At 39.8% G+C, this 11,767-nt stretch overlaps 3 protein-coding genes across 4 annotated transcripts; 2 read left to right on the plus strand and 1 right to left on the minus strand.

Moving 5' to 3' along the window:
• Positions 1 to 1,380: 1,380 nt before the first annotated feature.
• On the plus strand, positions 1,381 to 3,891 carry LOC111795534 (protein NRT1/ PTR FAMILY 6.4-like). The gene is made up of 5 exons (XM_023678016.1): positions 1,381 to 1,523; positions 1,605 to 1,719; positions 1,819 to 2,036; positions 2,113 to 2,663; positions 2,821 to 3,891. Exons 1-5 carry the CDS (start codon positions 1,521 to 1,523, stop codon positions 3,707 to 3,709), a joined length of 1,776 nt encoding a protein of 591 aa, XP_023533784.1. The 5' UTR covers positions 1,381 to 1,520; the 3' UTR covers positions 3,710 to 3,891.
• Positions 3,892 to 3,936: 45 nt separating this feature from the next.
• LOC111795541 (50S ribosomal protein L30-like) lies at positions 3,937 to 6,282 on the minus strand. Its single transcript, XM_023678027.1, has 3 exons — positions 6,168 to 6,282; positions 4,372 to 4,581; positions 3,937 to 4,269 (listed from the first exon to the last, which is right to left on the minus strand). The coding sequence occupies exons 2-3, from the start codon at positions 4,561 to 4,563 to the stop codon at positions 4,138 to 4,140; spliced, it is 324 nt and encodes a 107-aa protein (XP_023533795.1). The 5' UTR covers positions 4,564 to 4,581; positions 6,168 to 6,282; the 3' UTR covers positions 3,937 to 4,137.
• Positions 6,283 to 6,514: 232 nt separating this feature from the next.
• LOC111795535 (plant UBX domain-containing protein 4-like) lies at positions 6,515 to 10,878 on the plus strand. Of its 2 annotated transcripts, XM_023678018.1 has the most exons (5): positions 6,515 to 7,047; positions 8,914 to 9,187; positions 9,647 to 9,742; positions 9,832 to 10,245; positions 10,428 to 10,878. In XM_023678018.1, the coding sequence occupies exons 1-4, from the start codon at positions 6,599 to 6,601 to the stop codon at positions 10,216 to 10,218; spliced, it is 1,206 nt and encodes a 401-aa protein (XP_023533786.1). In that variant the 5' UTR covers positions 6,515 to 6,598; the 3' UTR covers positions 10,219 to 10,245; positions 10,428 to 10,878. The 2 variants fall into 2 exon arrangements, with proteins under 2 accessions (XP_023533786.1, XP_023533785.1); XM_023678017.1 differs by lacking the exon at positions 10,428 to 10,878 and having other exon boundaries at positions 9,832 to 10,408.
• Positions 10,879 to 11,767: the final 889 nt, after the last annotated feature.

The following is an 11,767-nucleotide window of genomic DNA, read 5'->3' on the forward strand; positions in this document are numbered from 1 at the left end:
TTTACTCAGCTATGTTGTGAAGTATGTGAGTCAAACGGCGAGTGAGTTATTTTTAGCCGAACTCAACCAAACTTCAAGATGGTAGGCCGAACACCCGCTTCAACTCAACGTGTTTTGAAAGGAACATTACAAACCAAACGCTCTAGTAGGGCAACACCTATTTGCTTTGGATCTACTAATTTTCTTCCTCAATTTGATAGCGAAGTCATTTGCGGAATGAGTCCTCTTACGCTTGACAATCCAAACATGAAAATCTCGAAAACTAAATCTCTTTGAGGAAGCTTTAAAGAGCTATAACGAGTAAGTCCCACCTCTCATAATCCCAACCAAACCAAGCAAAAGTTCTTTTCAAATTTTAAAGGCACATGTGGAAACCAAAAAAATATCAAAGCTTTTTCATCCATCCATTCATTCATTATTCAAGCCTGCCTACTTTCACTGTGGCCATTTACACGACCCCGCCAAACAAAAAGCATGCCTATCTCTGCACGAGTCTTTCTATTACAAGAACATTGTGTTTCTGTCTACGAACTTGCTTGAGATCTTCTTGAATGGTTGCAACTTCTCAAGGAATGAATCTATCGCACATTGGAGAAGTCTTATCACAACCCAAGCTCACCGCTAATAAATATTGTCCTCTTTAGACTTTCTCTACTACTAGTAGTGAGTTTGGACTTTAGAAATAGTATCAGAGCCAGACACTGATCAGCTTGCCATTACGAGATCCCACATCAGTGGGAGAGAAAAAACGAAACATTCCTTATAAGGGCGTGGAAACCTCTACTTAACAAATATGTTTTAAAACCTTGAGGGGAAACCCAAAAGGGAAAGGGAAAGGTCAAATATGACAATATCTATTAGCGGTGAATTTAGCCTTTACAAGTCCTATCTCCTTCTCGGTTGAACACGAGACCTTAAACCCATTTAAACTTAGTTCATTTCCTCTCTTCTTGCTAATCCCTGCTGTTTAAGTTCATAACTCAGTTAAACAATAAGAATCTGATATCAAAGTAGCAGAATATGAACCAAAATATTGAAAAGAAGAGTAATGTATAGCTTAACCACAGATTATAGAATTGACTCTTCATGGGAAACCAAAAGGGAAAGTCTTTTTTGTGTTTTTCCATCACTTTTGAGCCTAAAATAACCAAGAAACCACAAGTTTCCATTGATTTGCATCATCTTGGTGCAGCGAAATCCAAATTGAATTTGACATAAGAAAAAGAAGTGCAAGGGAAACAGGTCATTTTCCAGCATTTGTTCAGTTTATGTGGCTACAGGCACTACTACCACAAAAACATACTCCAAACTGCTTGCACATGCTGTCAAAATAACCTGTATAAACCACAAGCTCTATCCTTTCTCTATCCTAATCCCAATCCCAATCATACACTAACTTCTTGCTTTCCAATAAATCATGAAACTAAGCACAGCCTTAGCACACAAAAACAATCCCTCCCTCCTTCCCTTACTCTCTCTCTCTTTCTCTAGAAGAGAGAACTAAACGATAAAAAAATACAATGGTAATTTCATGGAAAAGCTCCCTATTTCCTGTTGGCTATGGTATGCCTTTTTCAACTGTTATTTTCTGCTTGTTTTAACAGGTTCTAGTGTCAAAACATGGGGGAGGAGGGGAAGAAGATGCTGCAGTGGATTTTAGGGGAAACCCAGTGGAGAAGTCAAGAACCGGGGGATGGCTTGCTGCAGGGCTCATCTTAGGTGCTTAAATTTTTTCTCTGGTTTTCACAAACTAAAACTCTAAGTTTATCGATGTAATAAGCTGATGAGTAGCAATTCTAAACGCCCAAAATGATGCAGGAACTGAACTCTCTGAAAGGATATGTGTGATGGGCATATCAATGAACTTAGTGACATATCTACTTTGGGATCTGCATCTTTCTTCAGCTAAGTCTGCAACTATTGTGACTAATTTTCTTGGGGCCCTTAATCTTCTTGGCCTTCTTGGTGGCTTCTTAGCTGATGCCAAGCTGGGACGGTTCCTCACTGTTGCAACCTTTGCTTCCATAACTGCTGTGGTAAGTTCTGAGCCATTAAGAATGGCTTCAAGAGAGAAATATCTGCTTTATCCTCCAGCTTTCCTGGTTTTTGCAGGGTGTGATTTTGTTAACATTGGCCACAACCATCCCTGGCATGAGACCTCCTCATTGTGATATGTCCTCCACAAGGCAACTTCATCAATGCATTGCGGCTAATGGTGGGCAACTTGCCATGCTCTATGCTGCACTTTATACCATAGCACTTGGCGGAGGGGGGATAAAATCAAATGTGTCGGGATTCGGGTCCGATCAATTTGATGTCAACGATCCAAAGGAAGAGAAGGCTATGTTATTCTTCTTCAATAGGTTCTACTTTGCCATAAGCATTGGATCGTTGTTTGGTGTGATTGTGTTAGTTTATGTACAAGACAATGTGGGAAGAGGCTGGGGCTATGGAATTTCAGGAGGGACCATGGTGATTGCTGTTATTGTATTGGTTTGTGGGACAACATTTTACAGGTTTAAGAAGCCTAGAGGAAGTCCTCTAACAGTGATATGGAGGGTAGTGCTTTTGGCTTGGAAGAAGAGAAGCCTCCCTCACCCAGCTCATCCCAGGTTCTTAAATGACTACCAAAATGCCAAGGTTCCTTACACCTACAGGTTCATGTAAGTGTTCTTCAGATCTATAGGCTAGTTATAAATGGAAAAAAGTAGATTTGTTCGTCCAATCCACAAGTAAATTGGTGGATTCAATTCAGTTAATTTATTTGGTTATCTTTATCATTTTGGCAAGGAAATAGTGTAACAAAAATGTGAATATTAGGTGTCTAGACAAGGCTGCAATTCTGGACGAGGTTGCGGCGATCAATCAAAACAGATATAATCCCTGGATAGTCTCGACCGTGACTGAAGTCGAGGAAGTGAAAATGGTTCTGAAGCTTTTACCCATATGGTCCACTGGCATCCTCTTTTGGACAATCTACTCTCAGATGACTACATTCACAGTAGAGCAAGCATCATTTATGGATAGAAAAGTTGGCAAGTTTGTGATTCCTGCTGGTTCTATGTCAGCCTTTCTATTCATCGCCATCCTGCTAGTCACTTCCATGAACGAGAAACTGTTCATTCCCATTGCTCGGAAACTGACTCACAATGTCCAAGGTCTCACAAGCCTACAGAGGATTGGGATTGGCCTTGTTTTCTCAATTTTTGGTATGGTGGCTGCTGGAGTTGTTGAGAAGGAGAGGAGGGCATTTGCTGTGGGACAAAATACTCTTATAAGCGTTTTCTGGTTAATACCTCAGTTCTTCTTGGTTGGTGCTGGAGAGGCATTTGCATATGTTGGACAACTCGAGTTTTTCATCAGAGAAGCACCAGAACGAATGAAATCCATGAGCACAGGACTTTTCCTTAGCACCCTTTCCATGGGATTTTTTGTAAGTAGTTTGTTGGTGACGATAGTAGAAAACGTAACCAACAAGCAATGGCTGAAAAGTAATCTCAACAAGGGAAACTTGAACTACTTCTATTGGCTACTTGCAGTGTTGGGACTGCTGAACTTTTTATTTTTTCTTCTACTGGCCCGGAAACATCAGTACAAAAACCAGCATTATTCCAGTTCTAATGACAACAATGAGGAGCTCAAGAGTTCAAGTGACAAGATCGCACTTGAAATGGAAGGACCAATTAGCATGAAGGCAACAGAAACCTAGGGTGTGTGCTTGAAGAAGTGTCCCTTTTATGAGTTTAAGAGCCTGTGTGTAAGTTTGTAACATCTCAAAGCCTTTACCAACAACTAAAACCATCCTAGGCTCTTAGAATTAATGAGCAGATTAGCAGAATTTAGCATATTTCAAATAGTGTTCTAAAGTGAAAAAGGGCGTGCATTCATTGATGATAATAGCCATGTTCCTTCGCAGGCTTCTTACAGAAAGTAGCATCATCAAAAGCGACATTCCATTTTCGAACAGGCAAATATTTCAATAAGTTATTCTAGTCACTAAACTCAGCAAGATGTATAGAGCATAAAAGACTTGATTGTCAAATAATTCAAGAAAAATACGCTGCTCAAATATAATTCTTTTCAACATCATCCCAATACTTAAGAACTAAACCTGACCTCTAACAGCAACACATGTTTTCAAGAAGAACCCGAACTTGGAGCAGGAAGGTGATTTACAACTAATGGCGTTCGAAGAGATTTGTGCTGTTCCACCTTCTGTTTACGGGCTTTAAACATTTCTTCTGTTTCAACGACTACTAATCGCTTTACCTGTAATTAAATTGAGCAAAACAAGGATGAGATTGCATTCAGTCCCCATGAGGTCATTCTGTAATGTACGCATGTGTGCAATAGACGAGTATATAAAGCAACCTGTTGAAGCATTCCTCGAACAGTTGGGGTGTTCCAGCGCATGACAGTTCGGTTGCATTTCCGAAGACGTAAGGCCTCTAAAGTACGTCTGTGAAGTCTCCTTGTTCCAGGAATGCCTCTCACTAATGTGATATAGAGATTAGGACTCCATGCAATTGGAACATTCGCTTTGAAGGCCTTGAAGGCATTCATGTCTAAGACCTCCAAAATCTACAAATTAAAATAAAGATCAAGAAATATTTTTTCTCTGCAAGAACATCAACGATCTGACCTAAGCATTTCAACAAAATCTTCTCATTTGTTGGGCAGGAAAACTTCTACACTTCCCAACTCTCAAGTAAACAGAAAAAATCTTCAATAGATTGATAGCTCCACCAATGCTCTAGTTGCACAACAAATACATTAAAAGATATTGCTGATTATTGAAAGTAGACAATTCCTCATCTCAAATAGAAAGACTTCGTTCATCTTTATAATTACAACCACTTGAAGCTTTCAATAAAAATTCCCTAATAGCAATGTTCTAAAATGGTGGAACTGCATGCTTGGAAGCATAATGTAACGACCCAGATCCACCGCTAGCAGATATTGTCCTCTTTGGGCTTTCCCTTTCGGGCTTCCCCTCAAGGCTTTAAAACGCGTTTGCTAGGGGAAGGTTTCCACACCCTTATAAAAGGTGATTTGTTCTCCTACCCAACCAATGTGGGACATCACAATCCACCCCCCTTCGGGGCCCAGCGTCCTCGCTGGCACTCGTTCCTTTATCCAATCGATGTGGGACCGCCCCCAAATCTACCCCCCTTTGGGGCCCAGTGTCCTTACTGGCACACCGCCTCGTGTCTACCCCCCTTCGGGGAACAGCGAGAAGGCCGGCACATCGTCCGGTGACTGGCTCTGATACCATTTGTAACGACCCAGATCCACCGCTAGCAGATATTGTCCTCTTTGGGCTTTCCCTTTCGGGCTTCCCCTCAAGGCTTTAAAACGCGTCTGCTAGGGGAAGGTTTCCACACCCTTATAAAGGGTGATTTGTTCTCCTACCCAACCAATGTGGGACATCACACATAACATTCAGCTACATTAGTTTCATCCATATAGAGCTTCACGTTTACATGAGATTTTCTATAGACACAGCATTCAATCTTAAGAGAAGATTTTAAAAAGGTGGAAGTGTTTGCTAGGAAGCAAGACAGTTTCAATGCAGAAATTCAAGGAGAAGGATCCATAACCTTGATAGCATTGTGATAGAACAAAGAACCAATGATGAGGTGCGAATGGTTCAATCCAGTTCAACAAAGCCAAAAATTGAAAACCATGATATTCAGTTTGCCATATGTACAATCTGAACAAAACTACTTTTCAGTTTAAAACAAGGTTAACCAATTCATAAACTAAACAAGAGGCAGGACATTTGAATGAAAAAAAAATCCATTTTGCAGCTACCCATTAAAAGATATCAAATTTGTTCTACTCCCATTTTAAAGAGCAGTTCTATATATAATTATTATGATGAAACAGGAGTCTCCACATCACGAAGAACCGCTGAAAATCTAACATACGGCCGTAAAGTGAGGATAAAAATAAAAGATAAATCCCGAAAATGGTATGGAACACACATAAATCTTAATGAGCTCACCAACTAGTCCAGTAAAATAATCAATCATTCGTAATGCCAACTGAAAATTAAAGGCCCCGAAAGATTAGATTGCAGAAAAAACATGAACTGAAGATCCGACAGACAGACAACTTCAGTCAAGAAAGTGGAACATTTAATGAATTTAGAACTTCAAACTTACCAGTTCGAGTAGGAGAAAGGAGAGGAATCGAGGGAAGTGACGAGTATATGCAGATGTTCAGGCTCACGCTTCAATCTGAGGAGGGCTGAGAAACGAAGAGTAGGGCTGATTTTTTATTTTTTATTTTTTTATTTTTTATAATTTCAGATCTAGTAATTGGAAGGGGAAAACTGAATGGGCTGGGCCTGGGCTGGGCCTGGGCTGGGCCGGAGAAAATATTACTGAGTTGGGTGAATAAAACGCTGCCGTTTCAACTATGGCAGATTAGGGTGGGCCATGGGGAGGGCATTTAAACGCCGTCGTTTTGGTGGGAAAAGAATATACTTTTTATCGAAGAAGAATCAAATCCGAAGAGATAGACATCATCGTCATACCGAATCCGATCGGACGGGAACCAATTTCTGTGAGTTGAAGCCACCGAGAAATCTACCATGGAAGCCGAAGCTCCACATTCGAAACCTCAAGATGACACTGCCAATGCTGCTCTCATCAACTCCTTCATCGAGATCACTTCCTCTTCCAAAGCGGAAGCCCTTTTCTTCTTAGAGAGCCACAATTGGGACCTCGACGCCGCCGTTTCCACCTTCTTGGATAACCATGTCGCCGTCACGCACCCGGTTCCGCCGCCTGATTCGCCTGAATTTTCTCCTTCCCAGTCGCCTTCGCGTTCTCGCTCGCCTTCCCCACCTGCTTCTCGTGTTGCGTACGAGCTCCGTTCTCGGAGAGCTAGAGGTGAAGCGGAGAAGAAGGTGGATACTAGGGCTTCCGGGAGCAGGACGCGTGGCATCCGTACGATTTCTGACCTGAACCGGCCGGCGGAGGAGGACTCCGATAGCGACTCTGATGACATACAAGAGTACTACACTGGTGGTGAGAAGAGGTAAGTTTGATCTTGGATTCATCAGGATCTACTTTAATTGACTTCTAAGAAGATGTTGAGTAATAGAGTGAGGGAATTTTGTTTTTCCCTTCCTGGTTGCATTAAGCGTACATTTGAATTTCTGGATTGAAGAAATTCCATTGGACTACAAAATTGTGAAATTTTTCAATAAATTGTTTGACTTGTTTTTTCGCCTCCTAATAGATATGAGGACTGATCAAGCCAGATTTGTTCAGGTCGTCGATTTTCAGATTCGCAGTGTTGTCTCGGAACATGATTTCGTGCCTTCAATTTCTTGCATTTTGTTTAGTTGTTGTTTTCTACGGAAAATATTGATTATCGCTGAGCAAATTGGGTTGGCGTTTATTGTTTTCCAAAACGATTACGGGGAAAGATTTGAGCTGATTTTATTCAGTAAAAACATATATGTTGCTGCATGTTCTATCCCAAAGTACAATATGTACGATTCATTTTGTCTCCTGTTTCAATGCTTTATGAACTTCCTCGCTTTCAGAGCTATATATCATTTATAAATGCCTAATTTGATAATTCTATTGTTAAGTAGATTTACTTGTTATTAGATCTAGTTTTTATTTTGCTTGTGCTGTTTTCTTACAAATTACAAGTGTGCGGATGCCACCCAACTAAGACGTCTTCGCACATTCTTTGAGAGGGACAGTGTGAGATCCCACATTGGTTGGGGAGGAGAACGAAACATTCTTTATAAGGGTGTGGAAAACTCTCCTTAACAGACGCATTTTAAAAATTTTGAGGGGAGGTCTGGAGGGGAAAGCCCAAAAAGCACAATATTTGCTAGCGGTGGGCTTGGGCCGTTACAAATGATTGTGAGATCCCACATTGGTTGGGGTGGAGAACGAAACCTCTCCTTGGTTGACGCGTTTTAAGAACCTTGAGGGGAGACTTGGAAGGGAAATCCCAAAGAGGACAATATTTGCTAGTGGTGGGCTTGGGCCGTTACAAATGGTATCAAAACCAGACACCGGGCGATGTGCTAGCGAGGAGGCTGAGCCCCGAAGGGGGGTGGACACTAGGCGGTGTGCCAGTAAGGACGCTGGGCCCTAAAGGGGGTAGATTGGGGGGTCCCACATTGATTGGAGAAATGAACGAGTGCCAGCGAGAATGCTGGGCACCGAAGGGGGGTGGATTGTGAGATCTCACATCGGTTGGGGAAGAGAACAAAGCATTTTTTATAAGGGTGTGGAAACCTCTCCCTATCAGACGCATTTTAAAAATCTTGAGGGGAGGCTTGGAAGGGAAATTTCAAAGAGGACAATATCTACTAGCGGTGGACTTGGGCCATTATAGATATGGTCATCCACTTTAGAAATATTTTCCCCAGAACTTCCTCCTATATACATATTTTGATGATTCAAGGGAAAAAAAATATCACATCCCATATATATTTTCCTAATGTTATCCTTTTGTTTAGAAGGAAAGAAAATTGGAGTAAAGCACCTCATAGGTCCTTGAGGGAAAGATCAGAATTTTGAAGCAATTTTTCAGTAACCAGGAGTAAAAATGGCCAGAACATGCTTTTATAGTCAAAATTAAGTTGATAGTCTCAAGCGTTGCCTGCTGCACATATTATGTTTGATTTGGCAATTATGCTACTAGAGAAAACAATGGATGGAAGAAAACATGATATTAATTAATGATATCATTGTCTGTTTAAAAGATACGACCCTGCAGTACTCCAGCTAGGAATGGAACAGAGTTTATTTTCAAATTTTATATGTGCTTCCGTTTGATTTGTTTCAAATTTTATATGTTAATGTAAGACAGAAAAAGTATATGCTTGCAGTTTGCTGACACTGCTTAATGCTTCTATTTTACTTTATCTGGCAGTGGAATGCTTGTCCAAGATCCTTCCAAAGGTAATTCTGTCGATGCAATTTTTGATCAAGCCAGACAATCAGCAGTCAGTGTACCTATCGGACCACCTTCAGCTTCTAAAAGCTTTACTGGAACTGCAAGATTGCTCTCTGGAGAGACAGTACCATCAATTCCTAGGCACCCTGAGGCTGTCACGCACACTGTCACTTTTTGGGGGAATGGATTCTCTGTTGATGATGGTCCTCTACGGAGGTTGGATGATCCCGAAAATGCACCGTTCTTAGAGGTAACAGCATGTGAAACCCAATTATTTTGTTATTCATGGTTTCCAAAGTTAAGTTTCACTCGAGAGTTTTTGAGCTTTGTCTGGAGATGACATGCTGTGTGGCCTATGATATTAATGTTCTTCAATTGCTCACGGACGTCATTTGATCTGCCTTTTTGGAACTTGAATAATCAATACTCGACTAATTCTTAGAGATGAAAGGATTTCAAGCTTCTAAGTCTTGGATAACCTGCAAAATACTTTATACTTGTTGGTGCTTCTAAGTTAATACCAGGTTCATTTGTTATCAACACTCATAAACTGAGTTGGTTTTGTTATGCTTGAAATCTTTGTGGAAGAAATAGATGGCTATGTTCTCCAAAGTTTTGGCTATGGATTCTTGATGTCCAAGATCTAAGCTTGCTAGATTTTATTTTCATGTTTAATCTACGAGCTGTAACATGTTTTATATTACGGCAGAGTATTAGAAGGTCAGAGTGCCCGGTAGAGCTTGAACCTGCAGACAGGAGGACTTCTGTCCATGTTAACCTCGTCAGAAGGGAGGATGACTACCCAGTACGTTGACAACCTGACCCGTTCGACAATCTATTTTTTTAGACATCGTTTTAATATTCCATTTAACTTTACATCTCCTACTGATACAGGAACCAGTGAAGCGCCGCCATGCTCTATTCCAAGGCGTTGGAAGAACATTAGCCAGTGACTCGCTGGAGTCGGTCGCTGCTGAGCAGACTTCTGCGTCGATATCACCGAATGCTGCTCCATCCCCATCAACAGGTTTGGTGGTAGACGATTCCCTGCCAATAACTTCTCTTCAGCTAAGGCTGTCGGATGGAACACGAATGGTCTCACGTTTCAACCACCATCATACAATCAGGGACATTCGTGGCTTCATCGATGCGTCGAGACCTAGTGGTGCAAGAAACTACCAACTCCAGACAATGGGATTCCCTCCCAAACAACTGGTTGAATTGGATCAAACCATCGAGCAAGCTGGAATAGCCAATTCTGTTGTGATTCAGAAATTCTAACAGGCTGAAACTCATTCGACGGCAAAGGTTAGCTTAGCAAACATTGAAACAGAGTCTTTCATCCTATATCTTATTTGGGTTATGCTTAAGTATAAGTTTGCTTTGACATGTGGCCTAGTGTTTTATAGGGTCAACTTCCATTTCGACTTAATTATCATACCCTAATAATATTTTTACTTAGTTGACTTAACTTTCTAAACCATTGATAGGTTGAAATTCGTTGCGTTAACTTCAACATCAAAGTTTGTTTGTCAAGTGTCACAATCCACAATGGGATTCTACTATGAGAAAGTCATCAAGGAGGGGGATGAGATTGTGGCCTGAAAAAGTCACGCGGAGGATGATAACTAATTTAAGTGGAAGTGAATGTCACAGCCATACTAAGAATAGGTTGTGACCTTCACATATAGACAAGACAAAGTGGTGACACAGTAGTGGCACCCAACCAGCTACGTGATGACTGAGCCAAGACAAATGTTATGATACGTGATGACTGAGCCAAGACAAATGTCATGATACGAATAAGGAGGATGGTGCATTATCTTACACACCATTAAAATGTGCATGAAAAATAAGTCAAGATTTTCTCAAGGGTATTATTCCATCGTGGATTGTGACACTAAACACCTCACCTACATACATATTTTCTTGTTCTTTTCACACCGCTTACCTAGTTTGTTGATGAAGCTTAAGCGTTGGAAAGGAAGATTGGCGTGGGGACGTGGATTGCCCATGTGCGACGTGACCAAATAAGGAAGCCCATCGTAGATTGAACCACTTTCTTCTGGAAAAAAACTGAGCTATCGGCCCCTTTTGGTTATTTATTTATTTATTTCAGGAAACTTCTGAGTCTAAATTAAGCTGATTATTTAATTTATTTTACCATAATAAAAAAAACAAACTGCAAAAAAAAAAAAAAAAAAAANCCACGTCAACATCATCCATAGCCGTTACATCCATTTAAAGTAATAAGTTTTAGTTTAATGATTCTATAACGTAAACTTTCTTTTTTCAATTTTTACGTTTATTTTGTGGGAAACAATAAAAAAAATCATAATTGGAAAACTATATTGTAAAATATTTATTTTTTCAATTTCTATATTTTTGGAACCAAATAATAATTAAAAATGTAGTTTTCTCCTTTGTAAACCGTGTCTCAGACTATTTCTAAATTTTTAAAAAATAATATTAATACTTTATTTCAAAAATACTATTTTAATTTTTAAAATGTTTTAAAAGTCTTCTGACTTTTTAAATTTTTATTAATATCTTTTATTTTTTATTATTTTTTTTTTAAATTTCGGAATATCTTTTAATTTTTTTAAAAACTTCAAAAATATTTATCATTGGTATAAGCTTAAAAATTCTCATAACTTTTTACATTAACGTTAAAATACTTAAAGTTCATTCGCCTTTTTTCTCACAATTATTTGTAACAATTAAGATATTAACGTTAAAATACTTAAAGTTCATTCGCCATTTATTCTCACAATTATTTGTAACAATTAAGATATTGATCCTTCACTCAAAAAAGATGCACAATCAAAAT

Source organism: Cucurbita pepo, chromosome LG05 (assembly GCF_002806865.2).
Source record: "Cucurbita pepo subsp. pepo cultivar mu-cu-16 chromosome LG05, ASM280686v2, whole genome shotgun sequence".
In the NCBI taxonomy this organism is placed as follows: Eukaryota; Viridiplantae; Streptophyta; class Magnoliopsida; order Cucurbitales; family Cucurbitaceae; genus Cucurbita; species Cucurbita pepo.